Here is a 22,578-nt window from a genome sequence, read left to right as displayed (position 1 = left end):
CTGTAGGGGCACCTGGGTGGCTCAGTCGGTTAAGTCTCTGACTTTGGCTCAGGTCATGATCTTACAGTTTGTGAGTCCCAGTCCCTACATCGGACTCTGCTGTCAGCACAAAGCCTGCCTTGGATCCTCTGTCTCCTTCTCTTCCTGCCTCTACCCTGCTGGTGCTCTCTCTCTCTCTCTCTCTCAAAAATTAACATTTGGGGCGCCTGGGTAGTTCAGTTGGCTGAGCATCCGACTCTTGGTTTCTGCTTGGTTTGTGAGTTCAAGCCCCAAATTAGGCTGTATGCTGGCAGTGAGGGGCCTGCTTGGGATTCTCTCTTTCTCTCTCTCTCTCTCTGCCCCTTCCCATTAGCTCTCTCTGTCTCTCTCTCAAAACTAAATAAACTTAAAAAATTAAAAAATAAAATAAACATTAAAGAAAATGTTGCTGGGCACCTGAGTGGCTCAGTTGTTAAGCATCTGACTTCAGCTCAGGTCATGATCTCAGAGTTCATGAGTTCAAGTCCCACATCAGGTGAGCTCGAGCCCCACTAAAGCCCTGGGTGAGCCTCACTTGTCTGTCTGTCTGTCTGTCTGTCTCTCTCTCTCTCTCTCTCTCTGCCCCTTGCTCACTTATGCTCTCTGTCTTTCTCAAAAAATAAAGTAAAATAAAATAAAATAAAATAAAATAAGATAATAAAAAGCCAGGTTAAAAAAAGTGTGGCTGTATTTATTTATAGACATGACCGGAGAAAGCCAAAGAGAGGCAAATTACACAACAGCATGTATGTCATATTGAAATCATATTTTCATATATGCATATTCACATTTATATGCATAGAAAGAAGTCTGGAAGGAAATACACCAACATGTTCATTGACTTGGGTGGTAGGATTACTAAAGGACGTTACTTAACTAATTAATTTTATGTTTGCTTATTTTTATATATGAGTTTTATGCAATGAATGTCCAATAAAGTAATAGCTTCCTACTTGGAGGTGCCAGGCTGTGTGTGAAGCACATCAGATGAGTTGCATGGAATCCTCACAATGATCATTTCAGGGGTGTTGGTAAACCCAGTTTAGAGAGGGAGAAACTAAGGCCTCGTGAGGATAAGTCACGTGCTGTATAAGTTTCCTGTTGCTACTGTACCAAATGACCACAAACTTAGTGGCTTAAGACAACACAGATGTATTATCTTATAGTTCTGGATGCTAGAAGTCTGAAGTCTCACCGAGCTAAAAATCAAAAGTGTCAGCACAGCTATGTACACTCTGGAGGCTCTAGGGGAGAATCTGTCTCCTTGTCTTCTCTAGCTTCTAGAGGCTACCGGCACTCTTTGTCTCATGGTCCCTTCCTCCATCTTCAAGGCCAGCAATGGCTGGTTGAGTCTTTCTCACATGGCATCACTCTGGTTTTGACAATCCTGCCTTCCTCCTCCGATTTAAGGACCTTTGAAATTACCTTGGGCCCACCCAGATAATCCAGGATAATCTCCTGATTTTAAGGGCATCTGATTAGCAACCTTAATTCCATTTGCAACCATAATTCCGCTTTGCCATGCAATATTCACAGATTCTGAGGTTAGGATGTGGACATCTTTGACAGGCCATTTTTCTGCCTGTCACACATGCCCAAGGTTTCATAGGTATTGGGTGAGTGATTTGGAATATGAACTCATTCTGTTTCCTATACCCATGCTCTTAGATTATGCTATGTGGCTGGGTATTTGTGTACTGAAGAAAATTTTAAACTTTTCCTAGGTTAAAAAATAAAAGGATATGCCTTTTTGTGTCTCTTCAGCCTTATTCAGCCTTATTGCTATGCCATCCACCTGCCCCTACCCAAATGCCCTATTCCAGCAAAATCCATCTGCCCACTGTTCCAAGACCTAACACTCCAAGCTCACTTCCACTTCAGGTTGTCCTCATACTGTCTTTTAAACTTGGGAGTGTCACTCTTGGTCATCTGAGAAGCTGTGCAAAAAATTTACTAGGGGAAATGGCTGTGCAAATAAGTGGGAGGGAGTGAAGAGGCTGGGAGAGCTGTCTGACCTGTGCAGGAAGCGTCTACCTGAGGTGCAGTTTCAAAGAAAGCAGGCAAGTCCATCCTGACTACAGAGGAGCCCGTCTCCAGGCTCTGCTATAGTATCTCTGCAGAGCTCAGTCATTGCTAGTGGGGGAAGTCTGCCAAAGCACAGCCTTGGCTTAAAAGCAGAGAGAGCATAGCAGCTGGGACCCAAATTCTCTCCTAGCAGTCAGATCTAAGAGGCACATTCTCATGGTTGCCAAGTGGGCTCTTCGTGGTGACACCTTTCCTAGAGGAAGCTTTCTGGAGGCCAGATCGTGACTGCCTCACCTCTACAACCCCCCCGCCCCCCTTGCCCTTGCATTCCCAGCTAGGGTGTGCCTAAGGGCTTTGCGTCTGGCTTTTGTAGCCAGGCAGGCTTACACCTTTCCAAGCCTCAGTTTATTTATCTATGGAACGGGGTAACAGCAGTGCCTTCCACATTGGGTTGGTGTGATGATGTAATGAGACTGAGTTTCAAGGCCTCCCTTCAGTTAGGGCCTGGCATAGGGTAGTGCTAACCGTCAGTAAATGACAGTCCTCATTGGAGTACTCTTTGGCCTAGTACATCCCTAATAAAATTTTCCTGAAACTACCTACCAAGTTTTTTTTTCTTAATGTTTATTTTTGAGAGCCACACAGAGTTTGAGCAGGGGAGGGGCAGAGAGAGAGAGGGGTACACAGAAGCCAAAGCAGGTTCCAGGCTCTGAGCTGTCAGCACAGAGACCGATGTGGGGCTCAAACTCACGAGCAGCGAGATCATGATCTGAGCCGAAGTTCCACGCTTAACCAACTAAGCCACCCAGGCGCCCCTCATTAATATATGTGTATAAAGATGTTCATTTCCTTGATGTTTGTAAAGGAAAAAACAACAAAAAATATAAATGTCCAACATCAAGAGGATTGTTGAATAAATTATGGTGCATCTAGAACAGAATAAGCTATTAAATAATGATTTATTTTTGATTTGATATTTTTGATATCTACTTTGATACCTTTTTGATATATTCCATAATGTTGGAGGTTAATGCAATTTTTATATTAATGAATAAACAGAACGAAATTATTGTTAACTGATGTTTATATCCATGTAGTGTAATAGAAATGATTTTAATTTAATTCATTAGTTTTTTTTTTCCTCCGAATTTTCTACAATGAAACTTGTATTCTTACCATTAAGAAAACAACAGACAATTTTTAATTACCTGGGGGCGAGGAGAGAGGTGGTAATCAATGTCAAAAAACAAAGTCAAGAAACTTGTATTCTTACCATTAAGAAAACAACAGACAATTTTTAATTACCTGGGGGCGAGGAGAGAGGTGGTAATCAATGTCAAAAAACTGTCCTAAGGTCAAATTGGTTAAGGACTGTTAAATAGCGCCCATTATATTTAGTAAAAAGAAAGCATTTGGTGGCCACCATGAAAGCAGTTCTGGCAGAGGCAGAGCCCATTGTCAGCAACACAGGAATCACTATGGTTTAAAAAGTTAAAAAAGAAAATCACTTCCCAGGAATCTTGTTTGCACCAAGTGGGTACAGGGGAATCAAATACATGTGAAAATATATTTGTCCGTTTAGAAAAATGCACATTAGTTCGATCTCAGGCCCTCTCACTTGGCAGTCACCAAAACGTGAGCATGGGCAAAAAGTACAGGGCGGTGAGGGCAACCAGGTTTGCTGTAATAAGTGGGAAAAGAAGCAAGGCCTTATCATTTCTGTATTTAAAAAATAGAGCAAGAATCATGCAAAATGGTAAAAAAAAAAATATATATATATATATACATATATATATACACACACATATATATAAATATATATATATATTTTTTTATATATATATATATTTATATATATATATATATAAATATATATATATAAGCTAGTTTAATTGCATTTCTTGATACAACAGTCTTGCAAATCGAGGCACAGCAACTTGGAAATCTGCTACCGCAGCGGGTTAGCAACTACCCTCAGTGCAAAAAGAAAGGCAAAACCTACTGCATTGACCTGGGACCGCGAGACGCCCCGTGCTACCGGTTTTGACCAATTAGAGAGCAGAGTAGGCCGGGCCTCGCCTGTGATTGGAGGATAGGGGAAGGGCAAAGCTGTGGCTCCGGCGCATGCGTCTCCACGGCTGCTGGTCCCGCGCCTCCTCCCGCCAGCTCGCCGACTGCTGGGAGTTGCTGTTGCAGGCCTGTGCCCTTACCTCCCGCGACTCTTCTCTGCTGTCTGCCCACCTCGGCTTAGCGATGCCGGTTGACCTCAGCAAGTGGTCCGGGCCTCTGAGCCTGCAGGAAGTGGACGAGCGGCCGCAGCATCCGCTGCAGGTCAAATACACGGGGGCGGAGGTCGACGAGCTGGGCAAAGTGCTGACGCCCACCCAGGTACCCGAGGGCGGCGGGCGTGTCTCTGCTCCAGGCCTGGAGGCCTCCGGGGAGGGGACCCGGCGGAGATGGGAAGGATGTTCCGGCCTCTGTGCGCCGGATCCTCAGAGGGAAGGGGGGTCGCGGTGCCCACGCTGCAGGCCTGCAGAACCTGCGGGCACCAGGAACGCAGCACGTGGCGGGCGGGGCTCCGCCTGCAGGAGAAAGTGATCTACTTTGCAGGGACTTACTTCGTGGCGTTGGCCGGGGTCTAGGCCCAGAAACTGCCCAGAAACTTGGGTCTAGGCCCAAGGCTTGGGCCTTGGGGGCAGGGGCGGGGAGGGGGCGGTGCCCGGGAAGTGATGGCCGAGGTCGCCCCGGCTGCCCCAGAGCCTCCCCTCGGGTCCCAGAATTTTAGGCCACAGTTTGGGTGGCAGAGGCCCCACCCAAGGCCATGTGACGCATTATGTAACCGGTGACCGGTATCGCCCCCGGATTCCTCCGTTTGTCTTAGCGGGCAATAGCAAGAAGCCACCCGAAGGTAAGTTCTAAGTTCGTTCTGCAGCTGGAATGCTCGAGGGCAACAGCCTGCAGTGTTCTACCGTTTGGCCTCCAACGCCCCGGCCTGAGACCAGACCAGGCCCTGGCTGCTGCAAGCGGAGAAACGAGTGCCAGACACTTGCTAGTTATCGGTCATGAAGCTCCGGGGCAATGGTGTGAATAAACTGTTTTGACAGCGTACTGTGTTGGATGTTTACAGAGCTTATTGTTTTAAATAAAGTGCCTCTCTGCAGCCCACGTTTTCCCAGACTCACTATGCAGTTGGGCCACCTGGACTTTCTCATTTTCTGTGCACTTTTAAGTGTCCAGTTAATTCAGATTGCACTTTAGCAAGCCCCAGCTAAGCTCCTGGTCACAAAATCTAGAGGACCTGTAATTCCAGACCATGTGAGGTTGCAGTTTAGAGGACTCAGTCAGCGGCAGGGTTTAAATTCGGACCCCACCTCTTTCTGTTAATAACATGCTAGGGTAACAGCCCTGTAGTGTGGTTGGGACTAAAATAAATAATGTATATTAGTAAGCTCCTGGCTCTCAGCAGAGTCAATAAACTTTAGCTTTTATTAATAATCTACTGTGTGTTACCTTTGAGGAACCTGAAATCAAAGAGTGTTGGCTTCTGCATTTCCGACTTTTTTTTTTTTTTTTAATTTTTTTTTTTCAACGTTTTTAATTTATTTTTGGGACAGAGAGAGACAGAGCATGAACGGGGGAGGGGCAGAGAGAGAGGGAGACACAGAATCGGAAACAGGCTCCAGGCTCCGAGCCATCAGCCCAGAGCCTGACGCGGGGCTCGAACTCACGGACCGCGAGATCGTGACCTGGCTGAAGTCGGACGCTTAACCGACTGCGCCACCCAGGCGCCCCTGCATTTCCGACTTTTTAACTCCACACTGCTTCCTTCCTACAGGTTAAAAACCGGCCCACCAGTATTGCATGGGATGGCCTTGATCCAGGTAAACTCTACACCTTGGTCATGACAGATCCAGATGCTCCCAGCAGGAAGGACCCCAAATACAGGCAAGTTGGGGAAAGACGGGGAACACCAGGAACACCAGGTCATCCAAATATGACCTAGTGCTTTCTGGCATGCTGTGCCAGGAGAATAGACCCAGTTTGGGATGTCCACACCCATGCTTAAGCCAGAGTGTGCATTTCCTACCTCTCAGTCCCTAGTGCAGCAGTCTAGAAACTAGCCCAGAGCCACATCTGTCTGATACCTATTTTTGTATAGCCCCATGAGCCAAGAATGGTTTTTACATTTTTAAGTGATTGAAATTGAAAGAATAATGCTTTGTAGCATGTGAAAGCTACAAGAAATTCAAATTTCAGTGTTCATATATTAAGTTTTGTTGGGACACGGCCACAATAACTTATTTATGTCTTGTTAATGGCAGCTTTCACACTATCGCCACAGAATTGGATAGTGACAGAGACAGTATGAACGGCAAAGCCTAAAACATTTACTGTCTGGCCCTTTCCAGAAAGTGTTTGCAGATACTGCCTAGAAAATCTCAGAGGGAGGTATTGGGCCCTCTCTTCTGCAGAGTGGTGAGGTTTGTGCTGGCCAAGAAAGCAGGACTGTCTGTGTCATCGCTGCATCCTGGCCCAGAGCCTGTGCTTCATGCACACTTGCTGACTGTGCAGTGAGCGTACTAATTTCCTGTGTGTTGACTGTCCTGTGTTCCTCATTATAGGGAATGGCACCATTTTCTGGTGGTCAACATGAAGGGCAACGACATTAGCAGCGGCACAGTCCTCTCTGATTACGTCGGCTCTGGGCCTCCCAAGGGCACAGGTCAGTAAAAGCTGCTTTGGGGGGTGAGGCAGGCGGGGGTAGTGGGTGCACATTAGGAGTGGCCCAAAGGGCTGCAAGTTTTAGTTTGGTTCTCAGAGATTCCTTAGCCTAGTGGGGCTTTCAGGCAGTGCAGTTCAACCTCCAAGGCAGTTGCCTGCCAGAGACATTGAGACCTGCAGTGATGTCAGCTGGCTAGAACCTTGGGTTCTGGTCAGATGGCACCTCTGTTAATGATTGCCTCTCAGCCACTAGGCCATCATATGCAGTGAAGTCAGTGAAAGCATCCCGAGGAAGCAGTGTTGCAGAAAGCTTGGAACAGTTTCCGGGGGTGGGCGGTGGGGGGGTGGCAGTGCCATGCCACTGCACGTGGATGGAACACAGTTAACCCATCTGAGTTCTACATTCAGCCTTCACCAGTTCCCATGGAAGACCTCAGAAGTTATCATAGTTTCCAAATTCGTTATAAAGAACTGGCTTCTTTATCTCTTTATAGCTCCTTTCTGTTGCAAGTGTAGGGTGGTATCCTCTTGAAAAGACTTGGAAGCAAGAAGTATACTAAAGATACACACACATGTTGTGTGGTGTTATGTTACAGATTACATGTGCTGTGTTACAAAGAGAGGGAGAATACTATACTGAAACTTCCCCAAGTCAGATGTTACACCTGTTGTGCATTACAGGGTGCTTTCATTTGCTGGAATAAGGAAGTCAGGTGGTTGGAAACACTGTCCAGCCGTGTTAGTCTGAAGAGGTACAGGAAGGTTCCCGACAAGAACAGTTGGCCATAGGCTCATGCTTTATCTGTAGACCCTGAAGCTTCAGATGGCTTCAGGCCCTCTCATGTATTCGTAAGAGGCAAGTAAAGGTACATCTTTTCCAGGGATCGATTAAGTTCTCTAGGGCAGTTATATAATTAGGCAGTTTAATTATGGGAAGTACACACTGGAGAATAAAGCAATTCTCTTGAGTAGGAGCTGTGTTCTCATTAGCAAAAAAAGCTTCAGTGACTGACTTTTTTTTCCCTTTTGCTTTTTAAAAAATATTCTTTTAGTAAAGTACAACATGCATAGCAAAAAATGCCTAGACCATAGTTGTTTTAGTCCATGAATATTGACTGACAGATGAAGGTGACCCCGTAAGCACCTTTGAACACAAGTTGTTTTTCAGCATCTTTGCTACTTAGCTGGTTGCAGTGAGTTTTACCAGGCACTAGGGTAGGTCCTGCAGTGAAGACGGTCAACTAGACAAACAGCATAGCTTTATGGAGCTGTCTTTCTAGTGAGGAGACTAAACTGAAAAGTAAGACTCTTCGAGGAGTGTTACTACGGCAGAAGTGAAGTGGGTGTTCAGATGGGGGTGGTGGAAGATGACTTGCAGTCGGGTCCCAGTGGAGATGGGCTGGGAGCCCAGAATGAGATGAATGGGGGGCAGAGGTGGTAGGAGGGGTGAGCAAGGGCCAGGCCCAGGCCCTGCTGCCAGCTGTGGACTTCATGCCAATTGCAGTGGGTTTTCAGCAGGTGAGTGTCCTGACTCCTACCTCTGTGGGTCCTCAGTGTCCCTCTTGTCAGTGGGGTGGCTGGGTCCCTCCCACTTGGCACGTTGAACATGAACATGGGTGACCTCTCCATCCTTGATGCCTAGCTGTGTATGCATGTTCCCTCCAGGCCTTCACCGCTACGTCTGGCTGGTTTACGAGCAGAACGGGCCGCTGAAGTGTGACGAGCCCATTCTCAGCAACCGATCTGGAGACAACCGTGGCAAATTCAAAGTGGCATCTTTCCGCAAAAAGTACGAGCTTGGGCCCCCGGTGGCCGGTACATGTTACCAAGCTGAATGGGATGACTATGTGCCCAAACTCTATGAGCAGCTGTCTGGGAAGTAGGGAAATGCTAGGAGACAGAAAGCATCCTGGAGGTCTGGAGCAGTGTTCTCAAGTTGAGTGTTGCATGTAGATTTCTCTGCTTTCCCGTGTCCCATCCTCATAGGTGAGGCCTGAGCAATCAGATAGTGGTTTAGAGTGACTTTTCCTTCTGCCTGTCCTTTTATAATTTCAGAGAGTCCCATCCCAGTTTATGTTTTGATCAAATGTGAACTCCTAACTCCTTTGTGATGGATATATTGGTACCAGGATGGGGTCATCACATTGTTAATATGAGAGTAGCAACCCAGAATTTAAGAAAGAAAAAATTCAGGTAAAAAGACCAGGTCTTCTAGTAATAGAGCAGAGCATCAAAGACTCTTGAAGGGAGGTTAAAAAAAAAAAAAAAAAAAAAAAGATTCGTTGCCTCTGCCTTTGTGAGCTGAGTCTGGAATTGTGCATGATGGCACTTCTGGGTCATGTTTCCACGGCCATGTCTCTCACCAAGAAAGCCAGAGGCTGGTGTGTCCACTAACCCCCAACATCTCAGACTATTTACTAGGAGTAAGTGTCCTGCTCTGCCTCCTTGAAATAGCAGTATTGGAAAAAGCAATAGGGAGAGTTGCTTTGCGGTTAAGGCACTGCCATTTAGATGAACTACAGGGCTGAGTGAGTTTGTCAAAAATCCCTAAGTTGTCTACCTGTTGAACTGGTCACTCTTCGTCTGTGTAAGAAAAGCCGATCTGGGGTTGCGGACTATTGTGTTAATTATGCTGTTTGCTTATAGTTGAATAAAAGTAAAAACATTGTGTGGATGAATCAGGTCTCTAGATATTTTGCCCTTTTGGGTATGGGGTTTCATAAATGTGGGAAGTCAAGAGACAGCCCCTTTCCCTGACCAGCATTGATGACCGGGACTTGATTCAGGGACCATACAGAGAATCCACGCTTGTATATGTGCCATCAGACAGCAGAAGTAACCATTCCATGGGCATGGGCTCCTGGGTGGCTCAGTTGGTTAAGTGTCGAACTTTGGCTCAGGTCATGATCTCACGGTTTGTGAGTTCGAGCCCCACATCGGGCTCTGTGCTGACAGCTCAGAGCCTGGAGCCTGCTTCGGATTCTGTGTCTTCCCCCTCTCTCTGCCCCTCCCCTGCTCACACTGTCTCTTCCTCTCAAAAATAAATAAACATTAAAAAAAAAAAAAAGTAACCATTCCAACTTGAGGGTTTTTAAAAAAATAAATCACAAAGCTTTAGGCCAACTCTTGCCCAAAAAGTACCTTTGTTTTTCAAAAAGGCTTCTCTCCACCTGAGTGAAACCAGTGGCACACCTTCTCCCTTGGTATTGTTGGGCACAGGAACAATAGACCAAAAAACACCTCTCACTGTTCTGACTTGTGATCCATACGGAATCTGTACCCAAAAGGTGGGAGGGTGGGTTGGGGGGAGGTTACAGTTGACCCTTGAACAACTTCAGGGTTTGCGGCACCCCTCCCCGCCCCGTGCGTTAAAAATCTGTGTATAACTTTTCAGTTTCCATAACCTTAACTATTAATAGTCCGCTGTTGACTGGAAGCCTTACCAATAACATAAATAATTGCTTAACACATTTTGTGTCTTCTATGCACTATATACCATATTCTTACAATGAACGAAGCTAGAGAAAAGAATGTCCTTAAGAAAATTATAAGGAAGAGAAAATAGATTTACGGTACCATACCATCTTGAAAAAAGTCCACACGTAAGTGGACCCACGCAGTTTTGAAACCCATTTGTTCAAGGGTCACCTGTACTTGGACACCACTTAATGTACCAAAAAGAAAGGAAAGGAGATATTTGAAGGTCCACATCACTGACCTGGTTTGTGATGGAGAAGGGGTCGTGATTGGGCCTGGCATGTGCTAAGCGAGGCTGGGTCTTGCCCCCACCTTTTGCTGCAGTTCCTTCTCTGAAAAAACTTGGAAACGCTGCTTTGTGTCCTCTCTGGAGGGGTGGGGGAAGGAAGAGGGTAATTATTTTCTAACTTCAGGGTTTTAAAATTCAATTTTTAAATTGCAAACGGGCACCTGGGTGGCTCAGTCGATTAAGTGTCCAACTCTTGGTTTCGGCTCAGGTCATGATCTCACGGTTCGTAGGTTCGAGCCCCGCAGCAGTCTCTGCGCTTGATAGTGTGGAGCCTGCTTGAGATTCTCAATCTCCCTCTCTCTCTGTCCTTCCACAACCCCCGTCTCTCAAAATAAATAAGCTTTTAAAAATATATAAATAAATAAGGGGCACCTGGGTGGCTGTCGGTTAAGCATCCAACTTAGACTCAGGTCATGATCTTAGGGTTCATTGGTTTGAGCCCTGGGTTGGTCTCTGTGCTAATGGCTGAGAACCTGGAGCCCGCTTCAGATTTGTGTCTCCCTCTCTCTGCCCCTCCCCCACTCATGCTCGCAAACTCTCTCTCAAAAATAAACATTTAAAAAATTAAAAAATATATAAATAAATAATTTGCAAAACAAAAAGTCCTATAAAGAAAACAACTATCCTGTTGACCTTAAAAATAAATATGCAAAATAACGCACACCCATGGTTAGACGAGGAACATAGCGTGGGAAGAAGTGCCTTCCACCTTCCTGGTTCTTCAGGAGCAGTTAGCAGTTTGTGCTTTCTTCAGAAACCTAAATCTCCAGGTCAGCCATATATCTACATATCTCCTCTTTAAAAATTAGGGTCTTTCTACCCATGTTAACATACATTATTAGGCACTGTTTCTTCCCCAACTAATGCACCCCTGTGCAGTATATCTTTAGTTAAGAGGTGCCTACAATTCACATCTATATTTTGAACAAATATTCTATTGTTATGGGAGTTCTGTAAAGAACCAGTCTAGTTCCCCTACTGTGATTAGATTATTTCTGGTAGTTTGCTATTATAAACGGTGCGTCCACAAACATTTTTCTAGATGTATAAATGCTTTTGCAAGTAATTTAGTAAATTTCTACCATTGAAATAGGGCAAAGGGTATATACATTTTTAGTCCTGATCCTGACAAACCACCCTCCAAAAATGTCATGCTTATACTCAACGTCAATGGTACATGAAAGTACCTTTTTCTCCCCGTGCCCTTAACTGATTTTCTCAAACTTTAAACATTTTAATAATTTGGTATTTATGTGTATTTAAGATGAGGGGAGCCTGGGTGGCTCAGTCTGTTAAGCGTCTGACTTCGGATCAGGTCATGATTTCACGGTTTGAGGGTTCAAGCTCCATGTCAGACTCTGAGCTGACAGCTTGGAACCTGGAGCCTGCTTCACATTCTGTGTCTTCCTCTCTCTGGGCCCCTCCCCTGCTCATGCTCTGTCTCTCTCAGTCTCTCAAAAATAAATAAGTGTTTAAAAAGTTTTGTTTTAATAATTTACTCTTTTCTCTCTAAACTCCTGTTTTCTTTGAGACTTCTCTGCTAACCACAGTACTTTCTCACTCATAGAGACTGAAAAATCAATGAGGAATTATGGTAGTATGTTAGTTTCCTGGTCTAGGACAGGTATAGACTCAAAAATGATTCAGAAAAAGGTCAACAACTCAACCAAAGAAGGTCAAGTGTATGCGCAAGAAGATCGCATGAAAATACATCGGAAAAGATATTATAACCTTAGAAATAGGGGGGTAGCCTCCCTCAGTCTGTTTTTAATATTTATTTATTTTGAAAGAGACAGAGAGTGAGATAGAGCATGAGCGGGGGAGGGGCAGAGAGAGAGGGAGACACAGATTCTGAAGCAGACTCCAGGCTCTGAGCTGTCAGCACAGAGCCTGATGTGGGGCTCTAAATCATGGACCAGTGATCATGACCTGAGCTGAAGTCGGAAACTCAACTGACTGAGCCACCCAGGCGCCCCTCCTGCTATTCTTAATTTGCTAGGAGTTCTTGGTTTTTATCTTTTTAATGAATGGATGTAGAACTTTTTCCAAATGCTTTTTCTGCTTCTACTGAAATGATTTCATGAGTTTCCCACTTATTTTGTTAATATAGTGATTACATTGATTTTCAAGTGTTAAATCAACTTTGTATTTATGAGATAAACCTTTCTTGTTCATTGTGTACTACCAACCTTTTTTTTTAATGTTTATTTTTGAGAGAGAGAGGAAGAGAGAGCACGTGAGTGGGGGAGGGACAGAGAGAGGGGGAGAGAATACAAAGCAGGCTCTGCACTGTCAGCACAGAGCCCTACGCAGGGTTCAAACCCATGAACCATGAGATCATGACCTGAGCCGAAACCAAGAGTCAGAATCTCAACTGACTGAGCCACCCAGGCGTCCTGTAATACAAATCTTTTAAAATATTGCTAGTTTCCATCTGCTAATATTTTATTAAGCAATCTTATATCCATATTTATAAGGTACATTCATTTATATTTTTGCTTTTTTTTTTTTGATAAAGTCTTTCCAGATTTTTTATTATTGAAGTATAGTTGATATACAATGTCATATTAGGTTTAGGTGTACGTGATTCTACGATTCTATACATTACTCAGTGCTTACCACAAGTGTAGTCACCATCTGTTGTGTTTCCTATGCTGTACCTTTTTTTTTTTTAATTTTTTTAACGTTTTAATTTATTTTTGAGACAGAGAGAGACAGAGCATGAACAGGGGAGGGGCAGAGAGAGAGGGAGACACGGAATCTGAAGCAGCCTCCAGGCTCTGAGCTGTCAGCACAGAGCCCGACGCGGGGCTCGAACTCACGGAGTGTGAGATCATGACCTGAGCTGAAGTCGGACGCTTAACCGACTGAGCCACCCAGGCGCCCCCTATGCTGTACTTTTCATCTCCATGACTTACTTATAACTGGAAGTTTGTACCTTTTAATCCCCTTCACCTATTTTGTCTGTCCCTCTCCCCTTCTTTGTCAGGTTTTGATATTACATATACACACAACAAGTTGGGTAGTGATCCTGTCTTCTTTATGTCTTGAAAAAAATTGTGTAAGGTTTGTGTTACTTCTTCCTTGAATGTTGATAGAATTCACTAGTGAAACTGTCTGGAATTGAAGTTTTTTCTTGAAGAAACTTTTTATGACAAATTAAAAAAATTTAAAGATATAGGGCTATTAAGTTTCTATTTCTACTTGTGTCAATTTTGGTTAAGTTGGTTTTTTAAGAAATAAGTATTTCATTCAGGTTGTCAAATTTGTTGCTATGAAGTTATTCATAGTTTTCTCTCATTATCCTTTTCATATCTGTAGGATGTGTGATGATAACTCCCCTATTCACCCCTGATACTGGCAATTTGTTTTTTCTTGGTAAGTCTAGCTAGGAATTTGTCAATTTGGTTGCTCTTTTCAAAGAATAAGCTTTTGGCTTGGATGGTTCCTTTGTTGTTTATCCTCTATTTATTTATTTTTTATTTAATATATGAAATTTATTGTCAAATTGGTTTCCATATAACACCCAGTGCTCATCCCAAAAGATGCCCTCTTCAATACCCATCACTCACCCTCTCCTCCCTCCCACCCCCCATCAACCCTCAGTTTGTTTTCAGTTCTTAAGAGTCTCTTATGCTTTGTCTCTCTCCCACTCTAACCTTTTTTTTTTTTTTCTTCCCCTCCCCCATGGGTTTCTGTTAAGTTTCTCAGGATCCACATAAGAGTGAAAACATACGGTATCTGTCTTTCTCTGTATGGCTTATTTCACTTAGCATCACACTCTCCAGTTCCATCCACGTTGTTACAAAGGGCCATATTTCATTCTTTCTCATTGCCATGTAGTACTCCATTGTGTATATAAATCATAATTTCTTTATCCATTCATCAGTTGATGGACATTTAGGCTCTTTCCATAATTTGGCTATTGTTGAGAGTGCTGCTATAAACATTGGGGTACAAGTGCCCCTATGCATCAGCACTCCTGTATCCCTTGGGTAAATTCCTAGCAGTGCTACTGCTGGGTCATAGGGTAGGTCTATTTTTATTTTTTTATTTTTTATTTTTAACGTTTATTTATTTTTTTGAGACAGAGAGAGACAGAGCATGAACAGGGGAGGGTCAGAGAGAGGGAGGCACAGAATCTGAAACAGGCTCCAGGCTCTGAGCGGTCAGCACAGAGCCCGACGCGGGGCTCGAACTCACGGACTGCGAGATCATGACCTGAGCCGAAGTCGGCCGCTTAACCGACTGAGCCACCCAGGCGCCCCGGGTAGGTCTATTTTTAATTTTTTGAGGAACCTCCATACTGTTTTCCAGAGTGGCTGCACCAGCTTGCATTCCCACCAACAATGCAAAAGAGATCCTCTTTCTCTGCATCCTCACCAACATCTGTCATTGCCTGAATTGTTAATGTTAGCCATTCTGACAGGTGTGAGGTGGTATCTCATGTGGTTTTATTTGTATTTCCCTGATGATGAATGATGTTGAGCATTTTTTAATGTGTCTGTCAGCCATCTGGATGTCTTCTTTGGAGAATTGTCTATTCATGTCTTTTGCCCATTTCTTCACTGGATTATTTGTTTTTTGGGTGTTGAGTTTCATAAATTCTCTATAGATTTTGGATACTAACCCTTTATCTGATATGTCATTTGCAAATATCTTGTCCCATTCCATCCGTTGCCTTTTAGTTTCACTGATTGTTTCCTTCGCTGTGCAGAAGATTTTTGTTTTGATGAGGTCCCAATAGTTGATTTTTGCTTTTGTTTCCCTTTCCTCCGGAGATGTGCTGAGTAAGAAATTGCTGTGGCTGAGGTCAAAGAGGTTTTTGCCTGCTTTCTCCCCTAGGATTTTGATGGCCTCCTGTCTTACCTTTAGGTCTTTCATCCATTTTCAGTTTATTTTTGTGTATGGTGTAAGGAAGTGGTCCAGGTTCATTCTTCTGCATGCCGCTGTCCAGTTTTCCCAGCACCACTTGCTGAAGAGACTGTCTTTATTCCATTGGATAGTCTTTCCTGCTTTGTCAAAGGTTAGTTGGCCATGTTTGTGGGTCCATTTCTGGGTTCTCTATTCTGTTCCATTGATCTGAGTGTCTGTTCTTGTGCCAGTACCATACTGTCTTGATGATTACAGCTTTGTAATACATCTTGAAGTCCGGGATTGTGATGCCTCTAGCTTTGTTTTTCTTTTTCAGGATTGCTTTAATTATTTGGGGTCTTTTCTGGTTCCATACAAATTTTAGGGTTGTTTGTTCTAGCTCTGTGAGGAATGCTGGTGTTATTTTGATAGGGATTGCATTGAATATGTAGATTGCTTTGGGTAATTTTAACAGTATTTGTTCTTCCTGTCCAGGAGCAGAGAATCTTATTCCATTTTTTTGTGTCTTCTTCAATTTCTTTCATAAGCTTTCTATAGTTTTCAGTGTACAGATTTTTCATCTCTTTGGTTAGGTTTATTCCTAGATATTTTATGGTTTTTGGTGCAATTGTAAATGGGATTGATTCCTTGATTTCTCTTTCTGTGGCTTCATTATTGGTATATAGGAATGCAACTGATTTCTGTGCATTGATTTTATATCCTGCGACTTTGTTGAAATCATGGATCATTTCTAGCAGTTTTTTGGTGGAATCTTTTGGGTTTTCCATATAGAGTATCATGTCATCTGCAAAGAGTGAAAGTCTGACTTCCTCCTTGCCAATTTGGATGCCTTTATTCCTTTGTGTTGTCTGACTGGAGGCTAAGACTATGTTGAATAACTGGTGAGAGTGAACATCCCTGTCATGTTCTTGAGCTTAGGGGGAAAGCTCTCAGTTTTTAGAGGAAATTAAAAAGTACATGGAAGCCCATGAAAATGATAACACCATAGCCCAACGCCTCTGGGACACAGCAAAGGCAGTCATAAGAGAGAAGTATATAGCAATCCAGGCCTTCCTAAAGAAGGAAGAAAGGTCTCAGATACACAACCTAACCTTACACCTTAAAGAACTGGAAAAATAATAGCAAATAAAACACAAAGCCAACATAAAGGCAGAAAGTAGAGCAGAAATCGAAACCAACCAAACAACAACAACAACAACAACAACAACAACAACAAACCAGTAGAACAGATCAATGAAACCAGGAGCTTGTTCTTTGAAAGAATTAACAAAACTGATAAATCCCTCACCAGTTTGATCAAAAAGAAAAAGGAAAGGAACCAAATAAATAAAATCAAGAATGAAAGAGGAAAGATCACAACCAACACAGCAGAAATACAAACAATAATAAGAGAATATTATGAGCAATTATACGCCAATAAAATGACAATCTGGAAGAAATGGGCAAATTCCTAGAAACATTTAAACTACCAAAACTGAAACAAGAATAGAAAAGTTGAACAGACCCATAATCAGTAAAGAAATCGATTGGTAATCAAAAATCTCCCAAAAAACAAGACCTCAGGGCCCAATCATTTACTTTCACCTTATCTGTGTCTTTAATATTTAGTTTGTCTCTTATAGATAGCATATAGTCCTTTTAAAAATTCACTCTGTCAATTTTAACTGGATTATTTAGAGACCGTTAATATATATATTTTTAAGTTTCTTTTGAGAGAGAGCACACAAGCAGGGGAGGGACAGAGAGAGAGGGAGACATAGAGAATCCCAAGCAGGCTCCACTCCATCAGTGCAGAGCCTAATGTGAGGCTCAAGCTCATGAACCGTGAGATCATGACCTGAGCCGAGATCAAGAGATGGCTGCTTAACCGACTGAGCCACCCAGGCACCCCGTAGACTGCTAATATTTAATGTAATTACTGCTAATGGTGGGATTTAGGTTGACCCTGTTATGTTTTCTGTTTGCTCCTCTTTTTATACCTCTGTTTTCCCTTTGCTGCCTTCTTTTGGATTATTTGAATATTTTACCTATTGGAATTTGGACTGTTATGCCTCTTTAGGTTTTCTTTTTGTTTTTGGTAGTTACTCCAGGAATTACAATATACATACCTAATTTTTCATAATCTGCTTAGAAGAAGAATACAAAATTCTTCATTTTGTAACAAGTAGAAGCTTCACGTAATAAGTAGAAGCATGGCAACCATATGGGTCCTTGACCCCCAAATTTTGTTATAGTTGTCACATGAATTGCATTTACATACATCAAAACCCTCCGTAGATGATGTTAAAAATTTTGCTTTCAAATATATATATATTTGAAATATATATATATATATATATATATATATATGTATATATATATATATATATATATATTTTAAAGAATGTAGGATGGGAAAAAGTCTTTTATTTATCTAGATTTTTATCATTTGTTGTTCTTCCTTCGTTTCCAGAGATCCAAGTTTTTCCTTCTGGTATCATTTTCCTTCACTATGAGGAACTTCCTTTAGCATTTCTTGTAGAGTAGGCCTGCTGACAATAAATTCTCTTAATTTTTCTTCATCTGAGGATGATTTTATTTTACCTTCATTCCTCTGTCTAGGTGACTCTTCCACAATCCACACGCTTTTTTTTTTTCCCCTAGTGTCCTCAGATAGTTTCTTTTGTGTTTGGTCTAGTTTTTAGTTGTAATCAGTGGAAAAGACTTGCATGCAACTATGCCAAACTATGCCAAACTAGAATAAAAATGTATTTTTTATACCTTATCCTTTCTTTGACAAAATACATTACTCCATTAAAATTGGAGGGGGATGTGGTGTTCTTACATGGGCATGTTTCCACTTGCCCCAGAATATGTTTTTGTTTTTTTAACTCCAAGGATTTTTAAAGTTTATTTATTCTTAAGAGAAAGAGAAAGCAAGCCAGGGAGGAGCAGAGAGAGGGAGGAGAGAGATTCCCAAGCAGGCTCTGTACTGCACTGTCAGCATAGATCCCAAAGCATGGCTCCAACTCACAAACTGTGAGATCCTGAGCTGAAATCAAGACAGTCAGACCCTTAACTGACTGAGCCACCCAAGCACCCCTGGAATATGCTTTTTCAACAGATACATAATTACAGATGGTGGCAAATTCAAGAATTTTTTTTTTTTTTTTTTACTCAATTCAACATCACTGGTAAGTGTTGTCTGGTATTCCCTATGACTGTAATTGTTTCAGTTCAACTCCTGGTGGTACCTACCACTTGAATTGTCATGGCTTGTCTTAGTCCACTGTTGATTAACCTAGTCCCTTGACTTACTTGTTTCAGTGGTGATTTAAACCATGAGCTCCTACAGAGTAGGGACCTATTTACTGCCACACCCTCCAGGCACACAGATGTTCGATAACTATTTCTTGAGTGAATGAGCAAAATATGATCTTGGCACTTTAGTACCCCCTTATCGTTCCCCTTTTCCTTTATCTATGGCACTTATGACTGTGTAATTTATTATAATTATTGTGTTATCATTTTCCTCCTACCCCTTAATGTAAACTCCAGGAGGGCAAGCATCTTTGCCTTTTTAAGAGACACTGATGCTATGATGTTATGTTTTCTGGCATTGTACCGGACCTATAAGGTACTCATTGAATAGTTGCAAGTCAAACATAAGCAGTCCTTACCATACATATGACGAACCGGCAATACCTTCTTCTTTCCAGGGAGATTAGTATATGCTGGAAGAATACAGGACCAGGCTCTCCACTGCTGCCCTAGCACCACTTTTGTTCCTGTTCTCTTGCTGCCGTTCTGCTTCCTGTCTCTTCTCACTGCCTCCTCATGTAGGTCCTAGGAGGTGGAAGACTCCGTCTATTCCAGGTGTTAGGAGCAGGGACTCACATTCCTTCTTTCTGGTGACTCTACCTTGGGGCACATCACCGACAAACTTGTGGAGGAGGAACTTTTATAAAGATCAGCACTTACAATCTCCTGGAAATAAGCCCTTTCACAGGCTAGCTAGATGGCTCTTTTTTTTTTTTTTCCCCACTCCCGAGGGACATGAAACAAACCATGGGAAGTTTTTCTGCCTTACTAATGATATAATATGTCCTTCTGAGTGGCAGCGTGACCTATGCTTAGGAGTGTGGGTCCTGGAATCAGACAGGTCTCAGTTCATACTCCACGGCCACCACTTTCCCTTGGTCTGAGCTTATTTCCTCATCTGTAAAATGCTTAATGTAGTGTCCCATCAAATAGTAAGCAGAAGCATGCAATACAGGTTATCTGTTTTTCATGGACAATTATGAGTATTCTTTCCAGCCCTTTCCAGTGTTATTTTCTGAGGTGCCTAATATAGAAACTTCAATGAACGAAGCTGCTAGGAAACTGGGTGATAATTATCAAAGGTTTTATGGTTGATAATTATTTTATAATTTTTTGAGTAGATCTCTCTGCTTTAGTCTGTCAGAGTGAACATGACTGGTCACATTTGTTAATGATGACTGAACACTCTGTAGGACACGAGAATGATCTTCAGGTCATCATGCTAAAGATAAATTTTCAATGTCCAGGACTTAGGACCATAAAAATAAGAGATTTTCCTGAAAATGTCTTGACCCCAAAACCGTATATTAGAAGTTGTATATTTTAGGGGCGCCTGGGTGGCTCAGTTGGTTAAGCATCTGATTTCAGCTCAGGTCAGGATCTCATGGTCCGTAGGTTCAAATCGCACGTCAGGCTCTGTGCTGACAGCTCAGAACCTGGAGCCTGCTTTGGATTCTGTGCCTCCCTCTCTCTGCCCCTTCCCTGCCTGTGTCTTTCTCTTTTTCTCAAAAAATAAATAAGCATTACAAAAAAAGTTATATATTTTATCACCTCATTGTTATGTACATAAAATTATTCTAATGAAATCAGAATTTGAGGGGATCTACTATTACAGTGGGATCATTTCACATATTTGGTCATAATCTCTCCTTAATAGCTTGCTTCTTTCTCTGCAGTGTATGTGCCTAAGTATGACTGGCGCATTGGTGTGTGTGTGTGCGTGCGCACATGCATGCACACGTGCCTTTTTCTAAAGGGCAAAAAGGAGCAATTGACCACTTCAAACAGTGCAACATTATCTTCATCCCTGTAGAAGAACTTGGAAGATACAGCTTTACCTGAAAGTCTTGGATGGCTCTTCTTCAAGAAGCAACCAGGGCTACGGAGAATGATTTCTGGAGGGCAGGTCTCCCTCTGAATTACAAACTGGTGAACCTAGAAGGGAAACTTCCTGCTACAATAACACAGCAAGGCGATGTGATGAACACTTTTATTTACAAATATAATTAAAAGCTCTGACAGTTATCATGCTCTTCCTTGGAACCTGAAAAATGTTTTGTTTTGTTTTTTTTAAAGTGCATGCAAAAGAAGTAAAGCCTTTTTTTTTTCATCATTTTTTATTGTAAGAAAATACACAGTTTGAAAGTGTGAATAATGCAATATTTATGACCAAGTTATGGGACTCAGGGAGGGGAAGGGAAATAAAGAAAAAGATCAAGATGATCTGATTGAGAGACAGTGTTGAACTCCAAATACTGAATTGGAAAAGGAGGAAGGTGGGGAGGAATAGGAGGAGGAAGTAAAAAAATTTGATCAGAGAAACAGTTAAAATACAATATGAAAATAAGTAATACCTCTCCTTAAATTCCTTCTATACACAAAATACACGATTTGCCAAAGCCCAATTTGTGCTACTGGGATTCTGTGAGCTCCTTAAGTGTATTCACATCCTCTGCAACAGCAGAAAATGATTATGATACAATCAGAATATGCTGAAGACAAGTTAAACTCTTGCCAGCAGGTTCTTAAAAATCACAAGATCTCTTCACCCCGCCCACCCCCCCGTCCCCAAAAAAGTAATAATATGTCACCACTGATATGTACATCACAATTAGTTTCTGTAAAATGTATCAAATTTTCAATCTTTAATAAAACTTTGTTTTTTTTTTTATTCCTGATGAATAAATACCAAAAAAATAAAATAAAATAAAATAATGCAGCAGCTAGTTAAGGTGTAAGGCTGCGGATATTGTGTCTCTCTCCCCCTTGGCATTTATTATTATTATTATTATTATTTTTATTTTTTTGCTTTACTTTCACAGATTGGTGGTAATGAGTGATTGCTTAAAGCAATATATACCCACTTTTTTGTTGTTGTTGGTTTATTGTTTTGTTAGAACTGTCTCCAAAGTTTTCACTGAAACATTTTGAATCACATCAATACTGTGACGTGTACTATGAATAGAAGAGATGGCCAGGTTTTGGCCAGCACTGAAAGTTGACACGGGGGGAGGAAGGGGCCCCTGATGGAGTAAGAATAAACAGGCACTAGTCCGACACGATGTCAGTAAGAGTAAGAGAGAGAGAGAGTGAGAGCAACGCCCGTTAAAATGGGGAATGTGGTTTTGCAGGGTCTGAATTTTTTTCTGTTTTCTTTTTTTTTTCTTTTTTTTTCTTTTTTTTTTGTAAATGGCAAAAAAATTTAATCTCATCTATAGTCCTCCTTAGGAAAATCTAATGTAACCAAATTCCCAAATCCCATTCTGAGGCTCTCCATGTCAAAAGTTTCAATCTCTCGCTCTTGCCTTTCCAATAGGTACTTTATTCTCTCGCTGCGTTCCTTCTGAAGGGCAGCCAGCTCTTCTTCAATCTGAAAAAAAGCACAAGCAAGGAGCCGCTCTTAGTGGCAGGGGTCTCCCCGCAGGCGCTCACAAACACACACATCCACACACATGCACACGTGTGACCAACGCACACCCAGGACCTAAGCGTAAACTAGACTGGGGAAGGCTGGGAGAATCCTGGGATAAACGTCTTGTATCTAGTCCATCATATTTAAAATCTGCTCACAAGAGTAACAATGTTTGGGGCCCGCCTGGGGCGAGCCAGCCCTATCATTCTAGCAGACCAAGCAGCTTGGCTGATCCGGGTCAGTGTCCTGTCTCAGCAGGAGATGGCTCAGGAGAAGCTAAAAGACACTCAAGCACAATTAGACTGTGCTGCTTTCCCGTAGAGAGCCAAATGCCCCCTGGGTCATTAGCAATTTAGTTCTAGAACAGGAGCTGTGAAAATAGTCTCTTACGTTGGTCTCAGGGAAGTATCAGAAGAAGGTGCAGATAACTGGTTAAGCAAATAAATGCTTAACAGCTTTT

At 42.4% G+C, this 22,578-nt stretch overlaps 2 protein-coding genes and 1 long non-coding RNA gene across 6 annotated transcripts in view; 2 read left to right on the top strand and 1 right to left on the bottom strand.

Moving 5' to 3' along the window:
• The first annotated feature begins 4,175 nt into the window (after positions 1-4,175).
• Positions 4,176-9,443, top strand: PEBP1 (phosphatidylethanolamine binding protein 1). Its single transcript, XM_058691660.1, has 4 exons — positions 4,176-4,431; positions 5,879-5,988; positions 6,666-6,766; positions 8,431-9,443. Exons 1-4 carry the CDS (start codon positions 4,297-4,299, stop codon positions 8,646-8,648), a joined length of 564 nt encoding a protein of 187 aa, XP_058547643.1. The 5' UTR covers positions 4,176-4,296; the 3' UTR covers positions 8,649-9,443.
• Positions 9,444-13,859: 4,416 nt separating this feature from the next.
• On the top strand, positions 13,860-20,731 carry LOC131489721 (uncharacterized). The gene is made up of 2 exons (XR_009250694.1): positions 13,860-13,909; positions 20,520-20,731. It is a non-coding gene; the product is annotated as an uncharacterized LOC131489721 (long non-coding RNA).
• TAOK3 (TAO kinase 3) overlaps positions 20,683-22,578 on the bottom strand; it is a 180,780-nt gene continuing 178,884 nt past the window's right edge. For all 4 annotated transcript variants that reach the window (XM_058691648.1, XM_058691650.1, XM_058691649.1 and 1 more), the window contains one exon: positions 20,683-22,076. In XM_058691648.1, the coding sequence (XP_058547631.1) occupies positions 21,915-22,076 (162 nt within the window). In that variant the 3' untranslated portion in view covers positions 20,683-21,914. The remainder of the gene's footprint in view (positions 22,077-22,578) is intronic.

Source organism: Neofelis nebulosa, chromosome 11 (assembly GCF_028018385.1).
Source record: "Neofelis nebulosa isolate mNeoNeb1 chromosome 11, mNeoNeb1.pri, whole genome shotgun sequence".
Classification (NCBI taxonomy): Eukaryota; Metazoa; Chordata; class Mammalia; order Carnivora; family Felidae; genus Neofelis; species Neofelis nebulosa.
This window is presented reverse-complemented; position numbering and strand designations above follow the sequence as displayed.